Source organism: Eublepharis macularius, chromosome 14, assembly GCF_028583425.1.
Source record: "Eublepharis macularius isolate TG4126 chromosome 14, MPM_Emac_v1.0, whole genome shotgun sequence".
NCBI lineage: Eukaryota > Metazoa > Chordata > Lepidosauria > Squamata > Eublepharidae > Eublepharis > Eublepharis macularius.
In genome coordinates, this window is record NC_072803.1 from 60,934,853 (window position 1) to 60,962,319 (window position 27,467).

At 47.6% G+C, this 27,467-nt stretch overlaps 1 protein-coding gene and 1 pseudogene across 3 annotated transcripts in view; one reads left to right on the top strand and one right to left on the bottom strand.

The window, feature by feature from the left end:
* Positions 1 to 27,467, bottom strand: part of ASS1 (argininosuccinate synthase 1) — a 168,860-nt gene that overhangs the window by 77,438 nt on the left and 63,955 nt on the right. For all 3 annotated transcript variants that reach the window (XR_008598202.1, XM_054997683.1, XM_054997682.1), the window contains exon 9: positions 4,313 to 4,403. Coding sequence is in view for 2 of the 3 variants with exons in the window: in XM_054997683.1 (XP_054853658.1) it covers positions 4,313 to 4,403 (91 nt within the window). In the remaining variant the exon portion in view is untranslated. The remainder of the gene's footprint in view (positions 1 to 4,312; positions 4,404 to 27,467) is intronic.
* Positions 8,232 to 8,350, top strand: LOC129342760 (5S ribosomal RNA; annotated as a pseudogene).

A 27,467-nucleotide genomic window follows, 5' to 3' on the forward strand; every position in this document is an offset into this window, starting at 1 on the left:
AGGTAGTGAGAAATCATCAAACTTTCTATTAAAAATGAAATTATGTGGTGCTGAGGGTGAGGTCGTCTCTGGTATGCTGTTTGGAGTCCTGGTCACCCCATCTGGTTACTAGTGTGGTGTGGTGGCTAGAGGGATGGGCTAGGGACTGGGTGGCCCAGCTTCATTCATTTCCCTGCTCTCTGCCACAGACACTTGCCGGGTGACTGTGGGCCAGCCACACACTCAGCCTAACCCATCTCACAAGGCTTGCTGAGAGGAAACAGGGGGGGGAGGAGAACGCTGTAAGCTGCTTTGGGTCACCATTGGGGAGAAAGGGGGGGGGCAAAAATGAAGCAAAATAAATAAATAAATAAAATAAAGAGCAACCCAAAGGACGAAGGGTTGTTGCGCCTTTCTTGTGAAATAGATCCAGAGGAGTTAGCCGTGTTAGTCTGTAGTAGCAAAATAGAAAAGAGTCCAGTAGCACCATTAAGACTAACCAACTTTACTGTAGCATAAGCTTTTGAGAACCACAGCTCTCTTCGTCAGATGCAATCTGATCAGCCCTGTGTCTGATCACCACCCACCTCATCTTTGTCATGCATCTGACGAAGAGAGGGGTGGTTCTCGAAAGCTTATGCTACAGTAAAGTTGGTTAGTGTTAAAGGTGCTACTGTTTTCTTTCTTGTGAAAAAAAGCTAAAGAGTTTGGGACTTTTCAGCTCAGAAAAAAAGGTTGACCAATGGGAGCATGGCAGAAGATTACGAAATTATGTATGGTGTACACAAAATGTAAATAGAGCAAGATAGTCTGTCTGTAGCAGCAGAAAAGAGCAAGAGTCCAGTAGCACCGAGAAGACTAACAACATTTGTACTAGGGTATGAGCTTTTGTGAGTCGCAGATCTGAAGAAGTGAGCTGTGGCTCACGAAAGCTCATACCCTATGACAAAATGCAGAGAGAGGGATTTTTCGTCTTCTCCTGTGATACTAGGCATCCAATCATGAGCAATAGCTTCAGGACAGATCACATTTTTTTTCCCACACAGTTATGGAATTTTTTCCCACAAGTGGTGATGCTGACCACCAGCTCAGATAATTTTTCAAAGGGAGTAAATAAATCCACAGAAGAGAGTTCTAACAAAGGTTACTAGCTATGCTATACTAGCGAGAGTGCCATTAAGTCATAGCTGACTTATAGCGACCCCTGGTGGAGTTTTTGTGACAAGAGCAGGGCTTTTTTTCAGCAGGAACAAGGTGGAACGGAGTTCCAGCACCACTTGAAAATGGTCACATGGCCAGTGGCCCCGCCCCCTGATCTCCAGACAGAGGGGAGTTGAGATTGCCCTCCGCGCCAGTGGCATGGAGGGCAACTCCCCTCTCTCTGGAGATCCGGGGGTGGGGCCACTGGCCATATGACCATTTTCACTGCGGGCAATTTAAACTTTAAAAAACTCCTCCCTTGTTCCAGCTGACCCAAAGTGACATCATTGTGCGGTCCTGAGTTCTACCACTGAGTTCCACCACCTTTTTTCCCAGAAAAAAATCCCTGGACAAGAGACTAACAAAGGTGGTTTGCCATTACCTGCCTCCACAACCCTGGTCCTCATTGGAGTTCTCCCAAACAAGGCCTACTCTGAGATCTGACAAGTTTGGGCTTGCCTGAGCTATCCAGGTCAGGGCAGCTGTGCTGTCTAGTTATTTCATTAAAGGTAAAGGTATAGGTAGTCCCCTGTGCAAGCACCGAGTCATTACTGACTTTTTACGGGGTGGTTTGCCATTGCCTTCCCCCTTTACCCCCAGGAAACTGGGTTCTCATTTTACCGATCTCGGAAGGATGGAAGGCTGAGTCAACCTTGAGCCGGCTACCTGAACCCAGTTTCCTCCGGGATTGAACTCATATCGTGAGCAGAGCTCGGACTGCAGTACTGCAGCTTACCACTCTGCACCACAGGGTATTTTAATTTATACCTCACCTTTCCTCGTGATTCAGGGCAGCTATGTAGAACTTGCATTGTCAGAGGCAGTCTACCTTTGAATATGATTGTCTAGGGAACAGACAATGGGGGGCTGTTGCTTTTGTGCCTTGTATCTTGCTAACTGTTCTGGAAACAACATGTTGTACTAGAAGGACCTTTGTTGTGATTCAGCAGGGTTCTTAGGTACAAGGGATGCGTCTGGAAGAACTGAACCTTCTCAGTACTAGGAAGCAGGGCTAGAAGACTTCCAGGAGAGGTCTTATCTGTGTGGCAGCCTCACATTTGCCCAGGGCCCTTTGCTGGGGAGGGTGGGAGGCATGGCTTTTTTTCAGCTGGAACGCGGTGCAACGGAGTTCCAGAACCTCTTGAAAATGGTCACATGGCTGATGGCCCCGCCCCCTGATCTCCAGACAGAGGGGAGTTGAGATTGGGAGGGCAATCTCAGCTCCCCTCTGTCTGGAGATCAGGGGGCGGGGCCACCAGCCATGTGACCATTTTCTCCGCAGGCAACCCACTGAGTTCCACCACCTCTTTTCCCAGAAAAAAGGCCCTGGTGGGAGGGCACAGCCAGTGGGGGTGATATACTATGTGAGCTACTGAAGAATCCATCCAAAACTTCACCCAGTGGATGGAATGAAAAATCTGATAGGATTATCAGAGAGAAATGAAATGAAATAGATGACAGCTAAATCTCAAACAATAAATAGTTCCAGATGTCTACCTGCCCTTTGGAAATGAATTATTTCACTCTTGCCCTTCCGTGGTAATTTTTTAATGTCACCCACATATGACCAGTCTAGCTAGTGCTATTTGTCGGTCATAATTGCCAAAATGCAAAGTGCAGTACATTTTCGAAGAGGCATGCCTTGTGAAATCTGTACGTTTTATTCTTGTTCGTAGTAGGTTGGGTGGGGATAAAAGACATGTGGGTCCCCAATCCTTGACTTCTGCCCAGGACCCCAGAGTCGCTTAGACTGCCCCTAAAGATTTAGAAAAGAGCAAGAGTCCAGTAGCACCTGTAAAACTAACAAAATTTGTCGTATGGTATGAGCTTCCGTGAGTCACACTTCTTCAAAAATCAGCATTGGTAATGAGACAGGAAGCCTAGGTCTCGATTCAGTCCAGGTGTGATAATGAAGCTCAAGACAATGCGTCCACCTGGACTGAATCGAGACCTAGGCTTCCTGTCTCATTACCAATGCTGATTTCTCCACACCCACTACCCCTTTGCATAGCCCACCCTATCCAATCATGCCTGCTATTGTCATTCACTGGCTATTTCGTTCAACTTCTGTAATTACTCCACTCTCCAAGATTTAAGGACAGATGGACTCACATTCTAGTTGTATCTGAAGAAGTGAGCTGTGACTTATGAAAGCTCATACCCTGCCACAAATTTTGTTAGCCTTAGAGGTGCTACTGGACTCTTGATCTTTTCTGCTGCTACAGACAGACTAACGCGGCTACCCATCTTGATCTATCCCTAAAGATTTAATCAGGTACAGTGGTAGGTCAGCTAGGCTGCTTCTAATGAAAACTGCTGTGATCAATTGTATTTCTTTCTATCACATTTCTTACCTGCTCTGCTTCCCATGGACTCAGGGGTTCCTCCACGTTACCCTTATAACAACCGAGTGAGGTAGTTCAATCTCAGTGGCTGGCCCAAAGTTACTCAGTGAGCTTCACAGCTGAGTAAAGACCTGAACCCAGCTCTGTTTGATCCTAATCAGGGCTTTTTTTCTGGGAAAAGAGGTGGTGGAATTCAGTGGGTTGCCAGCATAGGGGGTAACTCCTGGCAGGAGGTGGTGCCCCTGGTACCACATGCGCACACACAAAGTGCGTGCATGCTCCTAGGACCACACAATGACATCACTTTGGGTCGGCTGAAACGAGGGGGGAGTTTTTTAAAGTTTAAATCGCCCTCTGCAAAAATGGTCACATGGCTGGTGGCCCCGCCCCCTGATCTCCAGACGGAGGGGAGTTTAGATTGCCCTCCACACCACTCCAGTGGCGCAGAGGGCAATCTAAACTCCCCTCTGTCTGGCGATCGGGGGGGCGGAGCCACCGGCCATGTGACCATTTTCAAGAGGTTCCGGAACTCCGTTCCACCGCGTTCCTGCTGAAAAAAAGCCCTGATCCTAATCCAACACTCTGAAATGCTACGAGGCACTGGCTGTGGGCAGGTAGCAGCCAGTACTATGGCAGGTTTGTCTGTGGTGTTAGATCTCTGACAGGGCTCATTCACATGTACAGTCTCATCAAGTGATGGACACGCGGGTATGGATCACCTATAGCACTTCCAAAAGGGGCATAAAAAGCAAGTGAAGGAGATAGCACTGCGCCATCACGGCCCTTACCCTTCTTGAATTCAATCTCTAAGATGTCAGGAGTGTCAGGAGCCACAACAGGGTCGCTTGTCTTTGTATAGAGGCCAGGAGGAGCTTGGTTCTGTAAAGAACATTGCAAAAAATTACACTGTGCTAATGTCTCCAATTGTACATAGCCTGGGGCCAGCAAAACTGGAGGCATAAATGGACGCAGCATTTCTGGAGCAGCCGGTCCAGTTTAAAAGCCCCTCATCATAATCAATAGAAATGCACCTTTTTCTCTCCCAAGGTGAGCTCTGAAAAACCAGCTCTAAACATTTCTGCAGGCATCAGTTGGAACCAGGAAAAAAATAGCTGAGCAAGGCACCTGTTGGCAGGTGCTGTGACGTCGTAAGACATACCTAGTTCCTAGAGGAGTTTTACAACAGATTTTTAAAACATATGTGTGTGATTTTTTTTCTTTCCAAGCAATGAACGAATGGATATATTAAGAAACATATGTGTGCTATTTAAAAAGAAAAAGGACAGTCCTCCTGATAAGCAAGATGGGCGGCTGATTCAGCGTTCAGCTTGATGAAAAGTATAACATTAATGTATGTTGAAAAGCTGGGCTCACACCCTGGGTGAAGAACCCATTGTGACTGCCCTTTGGATCTTGCATCTGTGTTTGTTCATCATATCTTACTGCTCATTGTTCCAGCTGTTGATCACATGGGCCGTTTTCACACTGCTTTACTGGCCACAGAACATTGCGTCAAGCTCCTGGAACAACAGCATGTTCCTGGCATGAAATCGCACCCGGAAGACACTGTCGTTCCAGGAGCTTGGCGCGATGTTCCATGGCCGGTAAGCAGTGTGAAAATGGCCATGGACTTACACTATGTAATCCACCTTGAGTCTCAGTGAGAAAAGCAGATGATAAACGTAAGGTGCTGCTGCACTCAAAGCTTGCTATTATACTTCCAGGGACAAGGAGCAACAGAAAAGTCCTCATAGAAATTGTCAGAGTCAAAGACCACACTTCCTTATGGTTATGAAAAAGGGGGTTGCGCTGCAGCGGAGGGCAGGCTTATTTCTGAGATGCGCCTGTGGGGTGGCCTGGCAGTGCCGCACCCGAGCCAAGCACCAGCCTAGCGATGCCGAGCGATGCTGAACAACACTGGTGCTGCCGCCGCACCCATGTGAAAACAAAGGAGTATCACGGCAATTATAGATAATGAAAAAGAAGAGAACCCCCACAATAAACACTTTGTAAGGAATAGATGTTTCACTTCAGCAACGTTTAAGGAGAAATTAGAGAATTACAATTTGTAATTGTGGATCTGTGTTTATATAAAGCGCAAGTGCAAAACGTCAATTAAATTCACAATGATCCACCATCAACATCCTATTACAATTCATAACATTGAGTAACGATGTCATGACTGTAACCCTACATTCATTCCATTGTTCTAGGTGTTGAAACACTGCTAATACTATGCCTTGATTTCATTTTCAGGTGCTCTAGCCACCTAACCATCACTTTCGTTTCTCCCTCTGGCGGCCTGAGAACACAGCTGTGCTATCTCTTTCTTTGAAGCTCACTGAAGTGACCTTGCACTGTCTGAAATGTTGCTGTTTCTCTTATGCCTCTTTGTCTTGTCTAGCTTGATGTATAAACTCCAGCAGAAGTTCCCAGACTTTTTCCTGCCCGAACTTGTGATTTGGGAGGGGGAAAATGTTTGAGTCTTTAGAGCTGTACTTTTCTCAAGTTTCTATTCCTATCAAGGAAGCGTGTACTGCTTGGATGCTTTCTTGCCTCTGAGTAACTCTATGGACATATATATGGAAAGATTGGATTTCTGAATAAAAACCATTTAACCAAGAGCTTGGACTGCTTGTTGCAATGGTACAAGGACCTGTTTACCATATTGTGTCATCCATAGCCTGACAAACAATATAAATACATAATATCCATTTCTGACTTCTGTTTCCAACAGAAAGGTTCCAGTCAAGCAATTAACAAGGTAAGTCCATGGAAGGTCCAAATTTTTTTTTGATTTGTTATTTCTATTTTGCAGATAGCCGAAGACTGCGATAGCCATGTGACTCGGAGACTGTAGCGGCTGTGCAACTCAACAAGGAGTCTGGCTGGATCCTTGTTTTGTGATCTTTCTCAAGAATGCCACAGGCTTTGCTCCCTAATGTGTGATGTCTTTCTTTCACTTTCTAAACAGGAACCAACATACTAATGACCAATTAGGTAAGCACTTGCGTGTAGACAAATTGTAATTCGTTAATTGCTTTTTAAGTGTTGCTGAAGTGAAACGTCTATTCCCTACGAAGTGTTTATTGAGAGGGTTCCCTTCTTTTTTGTTACCCATGTAAAAAGGGGCAAACCCCAGGGTGTGGTAGGAGTTAGATGCAGGATTGCCAGCTCCAAGTTGGGAAATTCCTGGAGATCTGGGGGGTGAAACCTGGAGAAAGTGGGGTTTGGAGAGGAAAGGACCTTGGCATGGCATAATTCCATAGAACCCACCCGCCAAAGTGGCCATTTTCTCCAGGGGAACTGATCTCTGTGGCCTGGAGACCAGCTGTAATTCCGGGAGATCTCCCGCCAATACCTGGAGGCTGGCAACCCTAGTTAGATGGCTCTCTAAGCTGCGCCAGCTCAAGAAAGCCCCCCCCCCCCAAACCAGGCAAAAAGTTACATCATCAAAAGCCATGGCTCAGCCCATAGACCTAGATCCAACGGAAGAGGCCAAGTGCCCCACCACAGGCACAGCCCTTCCCCAAAGCCCAAGTGGAGGCACAGGATGCTGACTCCACCCACACCCGGTCACAGCCCTCACAGCTCTACAGGAATCCCAGCCAGGGTGCCCCATGGTTCAAGAGGTAAGGTGCACACAACACAGAGGCTTCTGCCGTAAGCACTTAGAGTGCACAGCATTGCACTTGGGTAGTGGGAGAGGCACAAGGAGCGCCAACGAAGGAGCCCTTAGCACTAGCACCAAAAGGGGGAGAGCGAAGTCCATGCCGTGTGTCTCCCTTCGGAATCCTCCTAACAGGGACCTCATCACTGGCGGCGCAACCCAACGGGCTGGCCGTGCACTGACAGGCGAGCAGGGGCAGGAGCCCCTCCAGCCAGGAGCCTGCGCCTTCTTCCCCCAGCCCCCCTGCTTGAGCCCAGACACCACTCCATCAGCAATGCTGGCTCTGAGGCTAGCAGGGTATGTGTATGGGAGTGACTCAAGCCTGGCCCACTTGGCAACATGCCCCACATCATGCAACGGGGCATGCTCCAAGGGAAGTGTACCCAAGGACTGCTGTCTAGGTTGGGAGGGGGGGCAGAAACAGTGGCAGCCCCATAGCAGGCTATAAGGACACTCCTTTGCCACGGTGCCCTTCCCCTAGGAAGAGGACAACTGGTAACTGCTCTACTATGCTCTGTGGATTAGCTGGCCAATTAGCCATGGGCCCATTGCCTGACAGGAGCTGGGCTATATGCAACAGCAGCAAATGGAGCAGTTGCAGAGTACTTCTTCACAGGACTGTAATTGTCCTTTGGATGGCTACAGCATGCACCCCAGTGTGGGTGTGGGGGGGGGTCATCAGCTTTTGAAAACCACAGCTCTTTTCGTCAGATGCATCATCAGCTTTCAAGAACTGCTTTCAAAAGCTGATGATGCATCTAACGAAGAGAGCTGTGGTTCTTGAAAGCTGACGATGCATCTGATGAAGAGAGCTGAGGCTCTCGAAAGCTTATGCTACAATAAAGTTGGTTAGTCTTAAAGGTGCGATTGGAGTCTTTACTATTTTACATCTATCTGTGCAATAGTCTCTTCCTGGCCCCGTGGTGTGCCATATGCCTGATGGCATCTCTCCTTTGAACTTACCCTCTTGACCCAGTGGTTAGGATGCCAGTCTTGGATGTGGGGGCTGTGGGTTTGAGTCTAGCCTCTGTCTTTCTGCCTATGGCTATGCCACTCTGAACACGCCTAATCTCATCTGATCTTGGAAGCTAAGCAAGGTTGGGCCTGGTTAGTACTTGGATGGGAGGCCTCTCGGGAATGCCAGGTGTTGTGCCCCTTTCTGTCTTTCTTTTTAACGTTTTTATGTGGGAGGTGACTCAGAGCAGGGACAGTTGCATGTTGCAGCACTTTTGCTGCCCACATGCCTATGGGCTGGGTTGAGGCTTCTCAGGCCACATCCTGTGTTGGGGTTGCACAGTTGCTTGGTCTTCCCCTCCTGCCCACTGGCTCTCCATGGAGGGAGGGGCATCACTGAGGAGCAGTGGCTGGATTGGCTGTGCCTGTATGTGCCACTCGCAGGGGCATCATTGCCTGTCGTTGTCTGTTTCGTGGGTATTGCCACGGTTGCTATGGACTCCAGTGTGCTTGCAATGCCACCTGTGCCTTGCAGAGGGGCACATGTTATTTCCTCCTGCAGAGTGTCCAAAGGGAATAGACCAGCTGTGCCCTGGTTTATAATCCAGGTAGAAAGTCCTGTTTAGCATGACTACCAGTGTTTCACATGATCATTCATTCTTCTGAATGGTGTTGACCATCTACTAAAATGTTCATTATCACGATGATCAGAGGGCCTGATTAAACTTGCTGTAAATGCAAAGTGGGTTCCATGACTCTAAATGTGAGGTGGGTTGCTCTAAATGCAACATGACTTGCGTTTAATGTGTGAACAGCCCACCTCTACTATCTACGAAAGCATGCTGGGCGGAACACAAGGACTGATAAAAGCTGTTCCTGCCTCTGTGTGCACTGGTGAATCCATGGCTGTTTTTACACTGCTTACCAGCCACGGAACATCGTGCCAAGCTCCTGGAATGGCAGCGTCTTCCTGGTGCAATTTCGCATGAGAACGTTCACACACGAAATCCCGCCAGGAAGACGCTGTCATTCCAGGAGCTTGGCACGATGTTCCATGGCCATAAGCCATGTGAAAACGTCTCATTTCCCTCCCCCCACCACACGGTTTTGAAGGTGAGTGCAGCCACACGTTAAACGTGAGTTGTGTGGGAGTTTCCCCAACCCACCCTGCATTTAGAGCACGTGTGATCAGACCCAGACTTCTCTGTCGCAAGGATCCTTGCCGTGGGTTGCAACACGCCTCCTGGTGCACCCAAAGACATTCCGCACACATGGGGTCCCTATTGGAGGAAACCCATCTACCAGGGGAAGGAGGGTGGGTTTTGCCTTCACTGCAGAGGCATCCCCAAATGCGAAATGAAGAAGGAACAGCAAATGGTGCAAAAAGGAAGAATTCTTTAATTGTAAGATTAAAGGATTGTAATGGGTTACTTACAATTAAAGAATTCTTCCTTTCTGCACCATTTGCTGTTCCTTCTCCGTTTTGCCTTGGTGCAGCCCCCCCTTTCTTTTTCATCCCCAAAAGCAAAACATGACCCCCCCCCCGCAAGTGAGATGGGGAGCTCAGCACTGAGAACTCAAGCCTGCTCTGTTTGCATAGCCCCAGCTCTTCACTGACATGGTCTGCCGCTCGGTCACATTGTGGTATGAGTCCCACCATGGGACAGAACTGGCTTTTGTACTCAAGTTTATATAAATCTTAGTTGGCTGTGTAGTATCTTGGTCAAACTGGGCTCATGGCCAAGATCTGTTGCAGTGAAGCAGCTTTTAAAAGCAAGGTTCCCGACATTCTTTCAAGCCACCCTTCCCCTTCCCTCCCACGGCTGTCTCATTCCACCTGGATTCATCAGAGGGACAGGTGAAATAGTGAGCCCCCCTCCACTGGCCTATCTGGGAGGGCCAAGCGCTGTTGGGTCCCACCCCCTCTCAGAACCATTTCCTGCAGTAACTCTTCCACCAGGTAAGGTTGCCAGCACTGCTTTAGCAAATGCCAGGAGATTGGAAGGGGGAGGGGCAGTGGCTGGGGAGGGTGAAGTTTGGGAAGCATGAAATATCTCTTCTGGGAGATGCTCTAGTAATTCCTTCAATCCCTGGGTTGATCCTAGAAAGACTCCTAGGAGGTAAGCCCCAGTGCCTTGTGCCACTAAACCCACACTCCAAGTAGAAAGCAAATAAAGACCTTTTTCTCCTTCTCCTATAACAACAACAACATTTGGTTTATATACCACCCTTCAGGATAACTTAACACCCACTCAGAGTGATTTACAAAGTATGCTATTATTATCCCCACAACAACAATCAACCTGTGAGGTGGGTGGGGCTGAGAGAGCTCTGAGAGAGCTGTGACAGACCCAAGGTCACCCAGCTGGCTTCAAGTGGAGGAGTGGGGAATCAAACCTGACTCTCCAGATTAGAGTCCTGCCGCTCTTAACCACTACACCAAACTGGCTCTTAAAACAGGACCACCAATGTAGTAGTCGATTCCCCAATGGGCAGTAGATTCAGGACAGAGACAAGGAAGGCCTTCTTCACATAATCTGTAGAACTCACTGCTGCAGAATGTAGTGATGGCCTATAGCTTTAAAAGGGGATGAGACAAATTCATGGATAAAAACTATTAGCTATGATGGCTGCATTAAACCTCCAGACCGGATGGCAGTGTACCTCTGTACCAAATGCCTCCATGGCATAGGCCTTCCAAGGCACCTGGGTGGTCACTATGGAAGATAGGACGCTGAGCTAGGTAGAACTGTGGTCCAACCCAGCAAGGATTTTATGTTCTTGCATACCAAAGGAGTTTCAGGTTGAATGGTGTCAACCCAAATTGCCACCTAGTCAGTTTTCTAAGCTCCCCGGGCTAACTCAGCCTCTGATTAGGTTACTCAGGGAGCCAACGCTGCCCCACTTGGCTCTATAAAACCTCAGCCCTAATGTCTGCTTTTAAGTCTGAGCAACATATCCTCGAGGAGGAGGTTTTGCCAGGCTGAACACTGGCTCTCTAATCTGGCTGTCCCCTCTACAGTTTGCACATGGGGCAAATAACTCCTCAAGGGCATTGGAAAGAATGCAGAGGCAAGGTTGAAATCTCTTCCTCCACTACCTGGGAGAGCTGATCAGGAAATACCCAGTATCAGATCTGTTGCACTATCTGGTCAGTGGGCCCTATGCAGGGTTTTTTTTTCAGCAGGAACGCAATGGAATGGAGTTCCGGCACCTCTTGAAAATGGTCACATGGCCGGTGGCCCCGCCCCCTGATCTCCAGACAGAGGGGAGTTGAGATCGCCCTCCGTGCTGCTCCAGCGGCACGGAGGGCAATCTGAACTCCCCTCTGTCTGGAGATCAGGGGGCGGGGCCACCGGCCATGTGACCATTTTTGCCGAGGGTGATTTAAACTTTAAAAACTCCCCCTTTGTTCCAGCTGACTCAAAGTGAAATCATTGTGCGGTCCTGAGTTCCACCACTGAGTTCCACCCCCTCTTTTCCCAGAAAAAAAGCCCTGGCCCTATGACTGCCCATTCATCAGCATTTACTATATGTAGAAAGCATCTGACTCATTGTGTTTTAAAGAATGATTGCCTACAAAATCTGTTGGCACAAGGAAGTACCATGGCTACTATCCACAAAGACCTTTTAAACAAAGGATCCATTAAACAGATGAAAGATAGCACTCGTTGTGGCCACCATGAGAACTAGAAAAAGAACTTCCAGTCTCCAGAATGATATACCAGAGGTGAATAGCTGTGAATAGCAACAAAGCAGTGACTGACTGGTCCGTTTGTAAATTTTTCTGCAACATCCGGCAACACCAGCAAAAAACATCTGCTAGACACCAGCCATTGTCAGGAAATGGAATGTTAAGATGGATGGATCCATCAACTGATCTAGAACCTCAAGCCTAGACCTGTTCTTGCTTAGGCCTTCTCTTCAGGAGAAGCTAAACACCAGTGTTAATTCAAGTAGAACAGTTGGCATATCCCTCCTATCTACACATCCTTCCAGGAAGATCCATCCCATCCAACATTTCTGATTTATTTCTTTTCAACCAATCATTGTGCTCCCAAAACGTTTCATAGGAGGAGGGAAACGGTCCTCTGGACCCCGATCCAGCTGCAACAACATTGCTTTCTGCCCACCTTCTGATGACTCTATCAAACGACAGCCACCTGGGTGCAACTCACAAGCAGGATATGAATATAACGGCTTGACTTTCCGTTGCTCTTTGCATCATGCCTGCGGAGGTACACTGCCATTGTTCATAGAGGCTCCACTGAGCCAACATGGCTTCTTTTAGCTCCTTTGCTTATTCCTAAGCATAAACCGGATAGAACTTTTTAAAAAGAAAACTACCCTAAAAGCCTAGGATTGCATAGGCAGCAAAACCCATGAAGAAGAGTTTCTGATGCCTTCACAAAAGGAGAGGGAGAGAGAGACAGAGATGACTGGGAACAAAGGGCCAGGGAAATCAGACAATTTTTTCCCCTCAACTTGATCTCATCTTTTTCTTTGACGCCCCCACAGCTGGAGATGGAATAGCTATGGAGGAACAAGTCACGCAGGAAGAAAGTGTGACTTTGGCAGAGAGGAAACGAGAGCGAGGAGAGGCAGAGCCCATACTCTTCCAGCAACCGAGAGACACGGCCGTGGAGAAATGGGGTTTATTCTGCACTGACCGAAAAACTAATGACTACCCTTGACCCCAGCAGGTGCTGCTGTCGAATGCGCTTTTTGACGGTGTCCCCGAGGTTAATACACCCAGGGGGGAAATAGAGGAACAAAGCAAAAACCCATTTCAAAACACATCAACCTTTATGTATATTTTTTTTCTCCCTCGCCAGATTTTATAGCACAGAGGTGTCTTATCTCTTAAAGCCGGGCCGGTGGAAAACGGTCACATTCCCATAATTAGTTTATGCCTCGGGCGCTTCTGATGAATTTTCACATTTGGAGGCATGCAATAAGTGGAGGGTGGAGCAGAAACAACGGGTTATTTATTTTTTTAAAGGACTCTCTCTGGGAAAGTGGAGCTTAATGCCCTTCTCCAATTTGCAAGCTACACAATTTAGCCGTATCTTGCTCTAAAGACAGGCCTCCCCCCCCCCACACACACCCTGCAAAACAGAGAACAGAAAGTCAAGACAGAATTTCTGTGTCTTCTAGGCCCAAGCACAGGGCCACTCAAAGCCTCAACAACGTATCTGGTAGAATCATAGGTGTCATTTTGAGATGCAGGCTGCAGAAGCTACCCAGCTTAGCTGAACACCAGACAAGACCACCTGCGCTCAGAAAGTATCCAGGCCACCTACACGGAACCACGGTGGTTCCTTTGGTTGGTCATTACTGATTTGTTTTAGCCAGGGCTTTTTTTCTGGGGAAAGAGGTGGTGGAACTCAGCGGGTTGCCCTCGGAGAAAATGGTCACATGGCTGGTGGCCCCGCCCCCTGATCTCCAGACAGAGGGGAGTTGAGATTGCCCTCCGCGCCGCTGGAGCGGCGCGGAGGGCAATCTCAACTCCCCTCTGTCTGGAGATCAGGGGGCGGGGCCACCAGCCATGTGACCATTTTCAAGAGGTGCCGGAACGCTGTTCCACCACGTTCCAGCTGAAAAAAATCCCTGATTTTAGTGCTAAGGAGGCAAGCCTACTTGGAGTTGGAGGGGGGAGTCAGACCCCTTTATTTGTATTTTACCTGCTCAAAGCAGGCGGGGCTGGTATTAAGGTTGTGGTTTCTGGGGAAGGAAGATTAGCTGTCCCCCCCCTTTCCATTTCCCCAATCAGCAATAACCCCCCCCCTCCCCAGGGCTGCTTTAAATCCCAGGAGAGAAAATAAGACAGGCGCAACTACCTGTCTTTTTTCTCTCCCATGGTTTAAAACAACCCAGGAGGGAAAAGAACCATTTCAATCAGGGAAATATTGCAAGTGGGAATAGTTAAGCACACACACACACACAAACATACCAGCACTGCCGCTCTAATCTTGTGTCTGTTTATTCTAGCTAACTGACAGAGCTCTGTTATTGTGTGTAACTTGGACCCTTAGGAGCATTTGGTGACTGTGAGACAACTTTATAGACCAAGGCCCTCATCAAAATCTCCTAAGTAAAAAGAGCAGCGAATGGGTAAGAGGCAGGTCTGGCTAAATTTGAGGAAGGGGCCTGTAGGATAGGTGTAAAGGGTCCGTTTACACCAAGGAGCGAAGTCCGCAGGGCTGGAGTGGCCCAGTTATTTACCAAGAAAGTTCCAGACTGCCGGCTGCCTTAAAGGGCCGCTGTTGGCCAGGTCACAGAGGCCACTCAGCTCAGACCTGGCCAGTGTCAGTGGCCGTTTCCACACATCTTACCTGCCTGTGGAACATCGTGCGTAAGACCCGGAAGACACTGGCTTCTCGCGTGAAATCGTGCAAGGAAGACGCTGTTATCCAGGAGTTTCGCACAATTTCACACAAAACTTCTGGATAACAGCATCTTCCTGGCGCCATTTCATGCAAGAAGACGATGTCTTCCAGGTCTTTCGCGCGATGTTCTGCAGGCAGGTAAGACATGTGGAAACGGCCATTGATCATGGGCAAGCCCACCCCCTCCATGAACCTGATGGCCCCTGCAGTGCTGCTTGCCTCAGTTTGCTCCTGGACAATTTAGAGTTGCCAACTCTGAGTTGGGAAATTCCTGGAGGTTTGGGGGCAGAGCCTCGGGAATGCAGAGTGTGGAGGGAGGAGGTCAGTCAGAAGGGTGTGAAGCAGCCACTTCCTTTGTGGAGACTGATCTCTTGAGGTTGTAATTCCTGGAAACCCTGAGGCCTCCCCGAGAGATTGACAACTTAAGTTCTAATCTGCTCACAAAGTAAGCATTCCCCTCCACTCAAGGATCGATACTGGGACTGATGCCAACTCATTCATCAAGTGATCTGGAGCCACGGGGATAAACCGAGGTAGCCACATCTGTGAACAGAAGTTATCACTTATAAATCTTAAGATGGAGGATCTTTTTTCTTCCACAGTAAATCAATGTAGAAAACAGGTAACCAAACTGATTCATGCTAGAGATAAGAGCAACACCCATTTTGATGCTAGGAGACGTGTTCTCCACTTGCCTTGTGCCTGCTAAGGGTAAACCCCCTTCCTATTTAGAATCCTTGGTTAGCCCAGAGTTAAGTTATGCATGCATGATTTAACTGCCTCTTTTCAATGGTATCGTTGGGTCTGTCTTGTACATGTTCTCCTGGAGTGCCCTTATGCGCTCCAATTTAGGCTAAACCGGAAGAAGCGTTGCTTTGATAAATGGAATATGTCCTTTAGTGACATCAGAGCAAAAGGTTCAATTCCTCTTAGAGGATTCGGACTCCAAAAGCACTTATTTTGTTGCTCAATTTCTAGAGGCTGCAGAGAAGCGTCAAAGGGACGTGTTTCTAGACATGGGTTCTATGTAAGTTTTCTTTTTAGCCTTAATCTTCAAGACCTAGGTCAAAGAGCAGGAGAAGATGAAAAAGAGGTAGCCACATTTGTGGCTGGCGCCAAATGATCAACAATGGCAAAAAGCTGATTCATTCGTCAGAAGAGGCCCAAACTGGTAAATGGGCAACCAAATGGACTGTGAAGTTTAACGTCACTAAGCATAAATGGAAGCACATTTGGGTCAATTACAAACCGTACGTCCTTCACATATACACTTTGGAGGTCTCCACTGGCTATGGACAGGGCTTTTTTTCTGGGAAAAGAGGTGGTGGAACTCAGGACTGGACAATGACATCACTTTGGGTCAGCTGGAACAAGGAGGGAGTTTTTTAAAGTTTAAATTGCCCTCGGCAAAAATGGTCACATGGCTGGTGGCCCCGCCCCCGGATCTCCAGACAGAGGGGAGTTTAGATTGCCCTCCGCGCAGTCGAGCGGCACGGAAGGCAATCTAAACTCCCCTTTGTCTGGAGATCAGGGAGCGGGGCCACCGGCCATGTGACCATTTTTAAGAGGTGCCGGAACTCAGTTCCACTGCGTTCCCGCTGAAAAAAAAGCCCTGGCTATGGGTAGCCAGGAAAGAGATCTTGGGGTCACAGCCCACAGCTCAAATAAAATGTCAGCCCAATCTCCTGCGGCAGTGCAATGGATGGGTAATAGAGCAGGCAGCATCCTAACGCCATTGCATAGATCTGTGATGCTGTTATAGTGGGAATCCAATGTATAGTTTTGAGACTGCCCCATTTTGGAAAGGATCTCTTACTGCCAGGAAAGGTGCCGAAAGGGGTAATCAAAATGATCAAGGGGCTAGAGTACCTTTCCTATGATGGAAGTAGGATTCTCAGATGCCCACCCGTGGCAGGCAATCTCTCAGCGGTTTGCCCCCATTGCCCATGGATCACTGGCGATCGGAGGAGGTTGCAATCTGCCTGGCAATTGGCCACCACAGGCAGACAACCTGAGCAAGAATGTGGCGGGCATTCTCCTGGCGGGGCAAGACAACATCACTTCCTGAAGTGATGTCATCACGCTTCGTGGGGTCAATTTTGGGTTAAATAGGCCAATTCTAAAAGAATTGGCCCTGTGCGATGCACAGGAGCATTGCCATGCAAAATGCAATTATGCCATTTCTGGAAGGGACGCCATCATGCTGGCGCAAGGAGTGCATGTGCAAAGATCTCCGTGCAGGTAAGTACTGCCCCCCCCCCCGTTCCACCAGGAGTATATGAGGACCTGTCAACCCTAGATGGAGGGCAAGAAAGGTTGTGGATTTTTAGTTCAGACACAAGACAGTTAAGAGAGGATATGGCTGAGGTTTGTAAAATTAGGACTTACGTGGAGAGAGGGGACAAAAAGAAATCCTTCTCATTAGAACATATCAGGGCAACCTGATGAAGCTGGTTGGCAGTTGGCTCAGGGCTGACTAAACCCAGGGCTTTTTTTCAGCTGGAATGCAGTGGAACGGAGTTCTGGCACCTCTTGAAAATGGTCACATGGCCGGTGGCCCCGCCCCCTGATCTCCTGACAGAGGGGAGTTTAGATCGCCCTCCGTGCCACAGCACGGAGGGCTATCTAAACTCCCCTCTGTCTGGAGATCAGGGGGCGGAGCCACTAGCCATGTGACCATTTTCACCAAGGGCAATTTAAACTTTAAAAAACTCCCCCCTTGTTCCAGCTAACCCAACGTGACATCATTGTGCAGTCCTGAGTTCCACCACCTCTTTTCCCAGAAAAAAAGCCCTGACTAAACCTCTTCATACAATGTGCAATCTTGGGGGGGGGGGGCGGGGGCAGGGGGGAAGGCGGGGAGGAAAGCATGTTAATCTGCTGCAGAAAAGCAAGATTGGGGTCCAGTAGCACCTTTAAGACCAACAAAGCTCATACCTGGGAAATCTAGTTGGTCTTTAAGGTGCTACAGGACTCCTATCTTGCTCAATTATCTAATGAAACCACTGCCACCAGATGTGGTGATTGCCTCTAGTTTATTTTTTTTTTTATTGCCTCTAGTTTAGAATGAATACCTTAAAAAGACATGGAACCAATTCATGGAAGCCAGGTGTATTTATCAGCTATCACAGTTAAATGGAACCTCCAAGTTCCATGTTCAGTGCCAGACACTGGAGACAAAAGAATAGGTTGTTGCTTTGGGGAAGTTGGCTTTTCAAGATACCTGGATGACTGTTGTGGGAATCAGACTGGTGGCGTAGACGGATGTGTGATCTGATCCAGGGAAGTTCTTTGCTTCGTGTGTTAGAGCAGCATCTCCCCAAGAGCCCCATCTCCCCGTGCTCCCCTGGATCACAGCCTGTTGAAGTCACTGAAAAAGCTTCCACAATGTAAAGACCTTTGGCTGAAGTCCAACAGGCGCATTTGTCCCATTGAACAGACATCACCAACAGATGGGCGAGCCCAAAGAGAAGCCCGGAGGGCTAACCATAAAGGAGGATGGAGGTGTGGGGAGTGACTTAATTATTTAAACATAGTGGGTTTAATTTCCTTGCTGGTACGAGCATGTGCAACTCCACGACAATCAACGAGGCCCAACGGAGGCCAATGCCGCAGCTGCAGGATGGGTCTCTTTTCCTAAATACAGCCAACGCGGAAGGTGGACAGAGATGAGCTCAATGGATGTTGCTTGCGGCTTTTCCTCCCCTTCTTGGAAGGAATGTGGCTCAATCGAATGCCTCACCATTGGCCCCAAAACTCAATTTGCAGCATCCTCTTACAAAGGCTTGGCTGAGCACCACTGCAGGAAAATGGGACAGAACTTGGATGTGGTGGAACAGTAAAGCCAGGGCTGGTTGTCTGGTCGAGCCACCCAGTGAGAAGGACACTGATGTGCCATGGAGGCTCAGTTGACCCATATCCGTAAGAAGCGTGGGACCAGCTGGCATCCTTCCCTGGGCCCTCCCACCACAGACTGTCAACCCCACATTTTGGACCTGGTTGGCCCCGGCACAGGCATAGGCAGGGATGGGTGCACCTTGAGGGGGGTGACCCAAGTCTCTGAACTGGCTCCCTTGAGCAAAGCATAAGACTGTTAAGAAAAGCCTTGCTGGGTCACACTGAAGGCCCATCTAGGCTGCATTCAAGCATCACGAGGTGACAGTAGGCCGGGATGTGCACTCACTCACCTGGCTGCTACTCTTGTGCAGGTGTCCCCCTCCTTCTTTACTGCACAGAGCCTGGCGAAGGAATCCGGCTTAGAAACTAACTCCAGTGTCTTACAGAGAAACACAAGTTTAGAGTTTAGAACCAGGCGTCCAGTCTCCATTTCTGGAAGAGGAGCAAATAATGCAATCCTATGCAGAATTACTCCAGTCTAAGCCTCTGGATTCTGATGGGCTTCGACTGAAGTAATGCTACACAGGATTGCTCCATAACTCCAGGTAACCCCTGTGCCTGCATGGGTACACCATGAGTATCACAGCTCGTTTGTAACTGAGATTCTTTCACTGCTCCAGGCAAGAAGGGCGAGAGGAAAGGGAGGCATCACGCACAAGCCAAACTTGTGACTTTTTAAATTGTAAGCCACCTTGGGTCCTGCTTTGCAGGGAAATGTGGGTAAAAATCAGTCCATCAAATCTGAATGCAGCCATAGCCCAGCAACTTGTATCAGAGAAGTAACCAGCCGGATGCTCCCGGGAAGTCCACAAGCACAGCATGAAAGCAGCTGCCCCTCTCCGCCTATTTCGATTCCGTTAAACGGTATTCAGAGATGGACTGCCTCTGACCATGGGTGCTCTGTTCAGCTATCATGGCCGACCATGAACTTGTGCGATCTGATTAGTAACAGTTCTCCAAGCGTTCAGTCAGAAAGAAGTCTTTCCAGGGCTTTTTTTCTGGGAAAAGAGGTGGTGGAAATCAGTGGGTTGCCCTTGGAGAAAATGGTCACATGGCTGGTGGCCCCGCCCCCTGATCTCCAGACAGAAGGGAGCTTAGATTGCCCTCCAAGTGGCGTGGAGGGCAATCTAAGCTCCCCTCTGTCTGGAGATCAGGGGGCGGGGCCACCAGCCATGTGACCATTTTCAAGAGGTTCCGGAACTCTGTTTCCCCGCGTTCCCCCTGAAAAAAAGCCCTGAGTCCTTCCTAGCCCTGAAATCCGTTCAGTCAGAGATGCCGGGGACTGAGCCTCCGCCTTTATATTGTTTTCTTCATTGGCAAGGAAGCTCTAGACAGTCAAATCCTTGAGCAAGGCAAACAACTATCCAGGCACCTCTTAAGTGTTAGGCAAATGGGATGGTGGTTACGTTACATTTTCAAAAAAATTTCTCTCTGCTAACAGATCCATAAACAAACTCCCTCTCCCCCAATACGCCTCAGCAATAGAAAATGCTCTTTGTATTTGCGAACATTCGTTATTTGATATCCGCATCTGCCACGTCATAACATTTTATTAGCAGTCAAAATATCTTGCAGCTGACTTAAGACAGCATTTAATTAAAAAAAAAACAATTTCCAAACATCATTCGTTCATCTAATCAAGAAACATCCTCTTGAAAAGGTAAAGGAGAAAATCAAGTCAAATCTTTATATCCTATATTGCAGTTTAGCAATGTGACATTTCAGTTCTCACCTTTTGATGTCACATTCTGAATATCGGGGGCTGTTCTCTTCAAACAATTTGTTTATGCATACGGGAATCAGGGCTTTTTTTCTAGGAAAAGAGGTGGTGGAACTCAGGACTGCAAAATGATGTCACTTTGGGTCAGCTGGAACAAGGGGGGAGTTTTTTAAAGTTTAAATCACCCTCGGTGAAAATGGTCACATGGCTGGTGGCCCCACCCCCTGATCTCCAGACAGAGGGGGTTTAGATTGCCCTCTGCACTGCCAAGCAGCACAGAGGGCAATCTCAACTCCCCTCTGTCTGGAGATCAGGGGGCGGGGTCACCGGCCATGTGACCATTTTCAAGAGGTGCCAGAATTCCGTTCCACCACATTCCAGCTGAAAAAAAGCCCCGCAGGTAATGCTTTTGATTGAACATAGGTCTTTGTGACTGGAATGAGTTGTCATAGCGGACACATGGCTGCCACTGAAAACAGCAGACCCATGTCCATGCCTCCTCTCATCCTCAAGTATTGTCTGGTACATGAGGTCATCACCACTTGTGGTATCCTGTACTACTGCTCCACTGTGTTGGCTGTGGCTTACGAAACACAGAAGTTGCAATTTGATGACATCACATGTTTTTTTACTACAAGACATTACCAGAATGGCGAAGAGGAGGAGATTTAGGGCTGCAATTTCCTGAAGTTGCGGCACATGTGCAGTAACAGCAAATTGTAGCCTATGTATAAAGAAATGTTGGTATTCAAATGAGCATGAAGAGCGCAGCCATACAGAAACTTAATGAAACAAGGCTGTGACCCACCCATACAGCAGAAAAGATTAGACTTTTTTCTCATTTCATTTTTTCCTCCTAACTATATCATTTTTTTAAAAAAAATGCCTGTGTTTTCATGCTTGCTTCTGTTTATTTTAACAACACATATATGTCCTCAAAGCACAAAAATGCAGAAGCCCAAATTACATGGGCGGCAGAGTCCAATTTTATATTGCCTGCCCTTTTGGTAGGCTCGATCATACTTATTAAACTAGGCAAAAACCTGCTTGAGATTATGGAAAACTTTGGCGCTCAAGGTTGAGGAGGGGAGGACGAGGAGGGGAGGGGAGAAGAAAGGAAGAGGGTCGAAGAAACAGAAGGAGGGGGGGGAAGCATTTTAAACTCTTTAACCAAACACCCAAAGGCAAAGTTGGGTCTGTTTGCAATTTTCCAAGCTGACAGCAAAAGCTCCCATTAAATAAAATAACTAAATAGAAATGGGGGGGGGGGGCTTTGGCTTGCATTCCATCATCACGGTGCGTGCCTGCCTGCCTGCCTCGATTCTTCTCTTCCCCTAAAAGCCCAGTTCAAATGACACATAGGTTTGCTACGGTGTATCAATGCCTTCTATTCATCCCACGCTGCAGGAGGGCTGGTCTTGCAATGTCATCTTTAAAGGGATGGAGGGGCAGGGATGAAGGGAGGTGGGGGGGGAGAGAGGGGAGGCCGAGGGGGGGGGGGGCGGGATCAGGGCAAGAAGAGAAAAAATTGGAAGCAAATGGTCCATGAACTAAACTATGATGCACAGCTATCGATGCCGCAAATGGTTTATTCATCCGGGTTGATATTGTTGTGCCTGGGACTGAATGAAGTCTTTTCAGGATGCCCATATGAAGTTAAAGCAAGTAAATTTCTATCTTTCTCAGCATTAGATGCCTCATTGCTCCTCAATCGGGCCTCACAGAGGCAGAAAATAGCTCAACCATCTGTTTTCAAATCCCTCCGGCTGGCAGGTCTTGGGGGGTTTTCACAGAGGGGGGTGATGGCTGTGGGGGGATTAGGTGGAGGACTCACAGAAACTTCGCACCCGCATCCTATTTTCCTTGCTCCCAGTGCTGCTTACCTTCCACCACTAACCCCAGCGACGAATTTCAGAAAAGGGGACAGATTTGGGCTAGTTTCTAGCTTGTCTTTTTTCAGTCATACTTCTGTACCAAAAAGGGGATATAACAGATATGAGTTAATGCAGTTTGTCCCAGTTGAAGGTGTACAGAGGATGTCGGGACCAGAATGTTCGAGTCCTCCAGCTTTCGGATTCATGAGTCCACCTCAAGGGATAACAGGAACCACGAGTGCTTGAGTCTCAGGGGAAAGGGAAGTGGTTATCTCCTGAGGCTCGTTTCTGGATACAGATGGGAATTATTCTGTAACAGAAGCTGTGCCACTGTGGCACACCTGGCTAGCCTGGCTCCCAGCAAATGTCCCGATCAATTGGTCAATACAGAGGTGGAGAAATGTGTGTGCAATCACTCACTTACGCCTCTGAGCCTACCAGTATAGGATAGTAGCACAACCCCATGGGTTGCCAAGACTGCACATTTGACTGCACAGGCCAGCTTTTGGACTTCCAGCCAGGCTCCACCAGAAGAATTTGCTCAAGAAAATTCTGCTCTGGAGCTCAGCTTAGTAGCAAAGTTCAGAGGGAGAGAGAACCGAGGGAGGCAGCACCAGCAGAAATGGCCCTGGGCAGGAAGCTTTTTTCCCCAAGTAGTGTCTCCTTTCATATAGAAAATAATAGAAATTAAATAAATGACTTTCTGTTTTTACTAAAATTTGCCACCTGAGACAGATGGTCTCACTGTGCTATTAAAGCCTAGGGGGGGAATGGGGAAAAAATCAGCAGGGAATGTGTGAATTTTTTCCAGAGTACTTAAAAAAAACTTCCAAAGGAAAAATTGGAAGTTTGGGGAAGCTTTGAAAAAAAAAAACCTCATATGAAATATTTTCTCTTCTGGAAAGAGTGAAATGAACTCGCTCAAAATGTATAGTATGAAGGTTTTTATGTAAGAAAATGAAAATTTCTGTGTATATTGTAGGCATAGACAACACATTTTCAAGGGTCTCGCTGTTGTTTAAATGACTGTGCCAGGAAGTCAATGTCTCTGTTCAGTCCAGGTGGTTGCATTTCTTGAGCTTTGTTATCAGTTTCAGCCCAATCATTCCCTACCACAAATGTTAGTCTTATAGGATAAATCAGTTAGGTTAAAATTAGCCTAAATTAACTAGGTTAAAAACATTTCTTTTTAAACAGTTAAAAGAAGGCTCTCTTTGCTTTTTAATTTCTACTTTTATGGCCTGCATCTCACCTGAGGATTTTTTTACGACTGATGTTATATGTCCGTTACTAAAATAATTTTATTCTTGTTTTATGCTGCGGAATAGAGTTGTTATGCTCCTTGATGCTGCTTTTTATGGACCTAGTGGGTACTTGGCAAATGTTATCGCTAGTTTTAGCACCAATGGGTTTTTTTTAGACATTTTTTATTTTTATGAATTTATTGTAGAATTGTTCTTACTTAGTGAACTGCCTTTCTAAATAAATAAATACATGCATACATAACCAGGAATAGTCAGTGGTGACCTTTGAGCCACCAAGACTGCGAAAGCAAAAAAAGAACAATCCTGCCAAAGTCCATTCAGTTACAATGATCTTGGAGGTCCAGCCTCATATGCTGCCCACAATACTCCCCATACACGCAGAGAGCCCATTTGGTGTAGTGATTAAGAGCGCAGGACTCTAACCTGGAGAGCCGGGTTTGATTCCCCACTCCTCCACTGGAAGCCAGCTGGGTGACCTTGGGCTAGTCGCATCTTCTAGGAGCTCTCTCAGCCCCACCCACCTTACAGGGTGTTTTGTTGTGGGGAGTGCTCCCGCTGTGGTGTGTAGGAGCACCGCCAGGAGGGCCCTGGAGAGCTCTTGCACTTCACAGTGGGCCAATTTTGGCCCCATATGGGCCCAATTCAGCCCATTTGTGGCACAAATCAGCCCACTACAACATGCTGAAGCATGCTGCGCTGCCCGGGAGCGCACCTCAGGAGGCGTATTTTTTCCCTGACATCCAGGTAAGGGGGGTGGAGGGTGGGAGTGAGCGATCCCCACCCCCAATGGGGGACTGGCAATCCTATGTGAGGGTGAAGGGAAGGGAAGACCCACGTATATCACTCTGCGCTCCTTGGAGGATAGGCAAAATAAAAATGTGGAGAGAGAAAGAGAGCCTTTCCAGCTAGAAGAAACAAGTGCATCTTGTGGTCAAATGCTTTTAGGGTTACTGGTTGGAAAAGTGCGGATTTATGATGAATATGGATGAGCAAATCTTCTCTATTTTGTTTCTTTGTATATTTGATCATGTTAGTGGCTTCGGTTCTCTGCTTTTCACTGTCAGTTTTATGGACATGTTTGCATTGGGTGCACATCTCGCAGGGCTTTTAAATGCAATTTATATAGTACTTATGCGTGCAATGCACCTCATTGTGCATAGCTGTGTGGGTTTAATCTGTGCATGGTTTATATTTGTTAATGGACTCTTATGTTTTTATGGCCTTGCAACATGTGTTGCAGTGTTTAGTCCATCACCTTGAGTCTAAGGAACTAAAGTGGGATAGAAATACTTTAATTTTTTTAAAAAAAAATCTAGACTTTTAGTCTATAAAGACGTATTGAAACACAAATAATGTTGGGAAAATGTTTATCCAAAATTCCAGTGTGAAGAAACAGAAAATGATGCAAACAAGAAGACAAAACAAAACAAAAAATCAATTTTGTAGGAGGGGAAAATGAAATGAAAATGTGACAGGGCTGGAAACGGCAGCAGTGAGACATTTAAAACTGTCCCTGTCTAAGAACATGTCAGAAGCCACAGCAGCCGGGCCTTAACTCGACTGTGGGCAGGTCATTCATTCCTATCCGTCCACAGACCTTTTGGATCTGATACCTGCTCCTGTGCTGTGACCCTCAAGACCAAACACAAAGATCTCCACAGCCAGCTCCTCTCCTTTTGCACAATCTGTTATTTTAGGCCTGTGATACTCACAACAAGAAATGCAATTCAAACCAAGCCTGGGGATCACTTTGCTGGCATTTTACTTCTGAGGAGAGAAACAGAGGCTGCCTTCTTTCAGCAGCACCTTCATGTTCTCCACCAACAGCTGCCGTTGAGAGGAAAGAATGCTTCCCCTCCATGTGCATAAGAAACAGTTTGAGAGGAGCTATGCAATGTTTTCCCTTGCTTGAGCTAAGGGAGAAGCGCTGAGATGTTTGCGAATGTCAGCCTTGAAATAATGATGAAAATTAAAGATTTCTGTCAGGCTACACATACACAGAAGATCAACATAGACCAGAAAAGGATGCAATGGTCTTCAACAAAGTCTTGCAAAATGCTGTTAATGAAGCACTTTACCTTTCTGAATTAAAATTTGGAAGAACGTTCCACTCTGATTTCCACCCCAGGAACCCGCTGCCTATGCGTCTGTGTGAGCCACTTATCTAACTGGAAGAAGGCAATCCAAGAACCATAAATCAGGCAGTGATCCAGTAGGCAGCGCCCTCTGAGAGTGATTTTTAACAACAACAACAACATTGAATTTATATACCGCCCTTCAGGATGACTTAACACCCACTCAGAGCGGTTTACAAAGTATGTCATTATTATCCCCACAACAACAAACACACTGTGAGGTGGGTGGGGCTGAGAGAGCTCCAGAGAGCCGCCCGTGACTAGCTCAAGGTCACCCAGCTGGCTTCAAGTGGAGGAGTGGGGAATCAAACCTGGATCTCCAGATTAGAGTCCCGCGCTCTTAACCACTACACCAAACTGGCTCTCTGTATCAGAACTGATTAGGTTATCCAAGCACACCCGCATGCAGAGCCATTGGAAAAACTCGCCCATCTAATGAATCCTGTCTGAAAGAAGGCTATGCTAAAGCTGGGCTCATACAAATATGCAGTGGGCAGCCTCCTATGACCACCAACTGAGTAACTGAATGAGCCAATCACAACCAATGAAGAGCTCCATCAGAACAACTACATGTCCCAGGAAAGGTTATTGGAAAGAGGTAAGTGAATCATGCAGAGATTCAATAGGCACCCTCCTCTGGTACTTGGTGCTCAGAGGAGCCTTTCAGTATTATTGTCTCATGATTAGACATGGGCACAAACAGAAAAAAAACCCGAACATGGTGTTCGTTGTTCATTGTCATCCACGAACAACGAACAAAGAACATTGATGAATATGACTTGTTCATGAACATGTTCGTTGTTCCAGGGGGGCAGCACACTCTCCTCCAGCCATCAAGATCCCTACCACACCACTCCCAGAAACCCTACCTGAGCAGGCAGCAGGAAATGTACCAATAATAAATAATAGCTTGGCCTCAGAGCCTGGCAGCAGCCTTGGAACCTGAAGGGGTAGATCCCTACTGCACCACTCCCAGAAACCTTACCTGAGCAGACAGCAGGAAAGGTACCAGTAATAAATAATAGCTTGGTCTAGAGCCTGGCAGCAGCCCTGGAACTTGAAGAGGTAGATCCCTATCCCACCACATACAAAAAAAATTGAAGCTCCAATGTACTCTCCCTGTCTCTCTCTCAAAATGCCAACAGCAACTGTCTCTCCCTCACTGTCTGCAAAACCAGAGCTGGGAGCCCCCCTCCCCCCTGCTCTTTGCTTCCTTGTAACAAATTTGGAGCTCCACACTTGAAAGGAAGACCTGCCTATCAAGCTAAATTGGGCTTAGATTGGAGTTTCCAGGGCAACAACAGGAGTTCAGACAGAGTTCAGGCAGTCCTTGCCTCCGGTTGCCAAGGGAATTGATTGCAGGTGCCAGACTGTCTGGCTTGACGAACAGCAACGAACGAGACTTGCAACGACCACCTGTTCGTTTAGAATGGGGCCTCACGAACAGCTTGTTTGCGAACAGCTGATTGGGCTGTTTGTGGCTTTTTAAAGTTCCTATTGCTGTTCATGCCCATCTCTACTCATGATACACTAAGAGTTTGCTCATGGAACAAAGTTTGAGAATGAGTGGCCTCTAAGGAGCATCCCGTCACAGGGAATTGCTCAGAATCTTTTTCCCATCTCCATACTCCCTCATTCTCCTCGTCTTTCCTCTTCCACCATTGCCTACTCCACCCCCAATGAAGGATTGTCTAATTAGTGCTGATGGATAGTTTAAGTAGCTCCCCTGAGCGTGGCAAGTCCAACAGAGCATGAAGTGGAAAAGACGAAGACCAGCAGGCAACAAACCCATTCGGCCCCATTAAGACACAGCAAGAGCAAAGTCCACGATCACCTGAATGACACATGATGCTCTGCACAAGCACAGCCACAGGCATGGGCAGAGAGGGGCAACTCAGCTTGCCCCACCCCGGGAGTGAAAGGGGAAGAGTAGAAAACCAACGCAAACTCTAACGGCAAAATTCTGGCCAGAAGAGAAGGCACAAAAGAGGCCTGCGTATGGCGGAGAGGAAGGACTTGCAGGATTCTGCTTGGAGCAA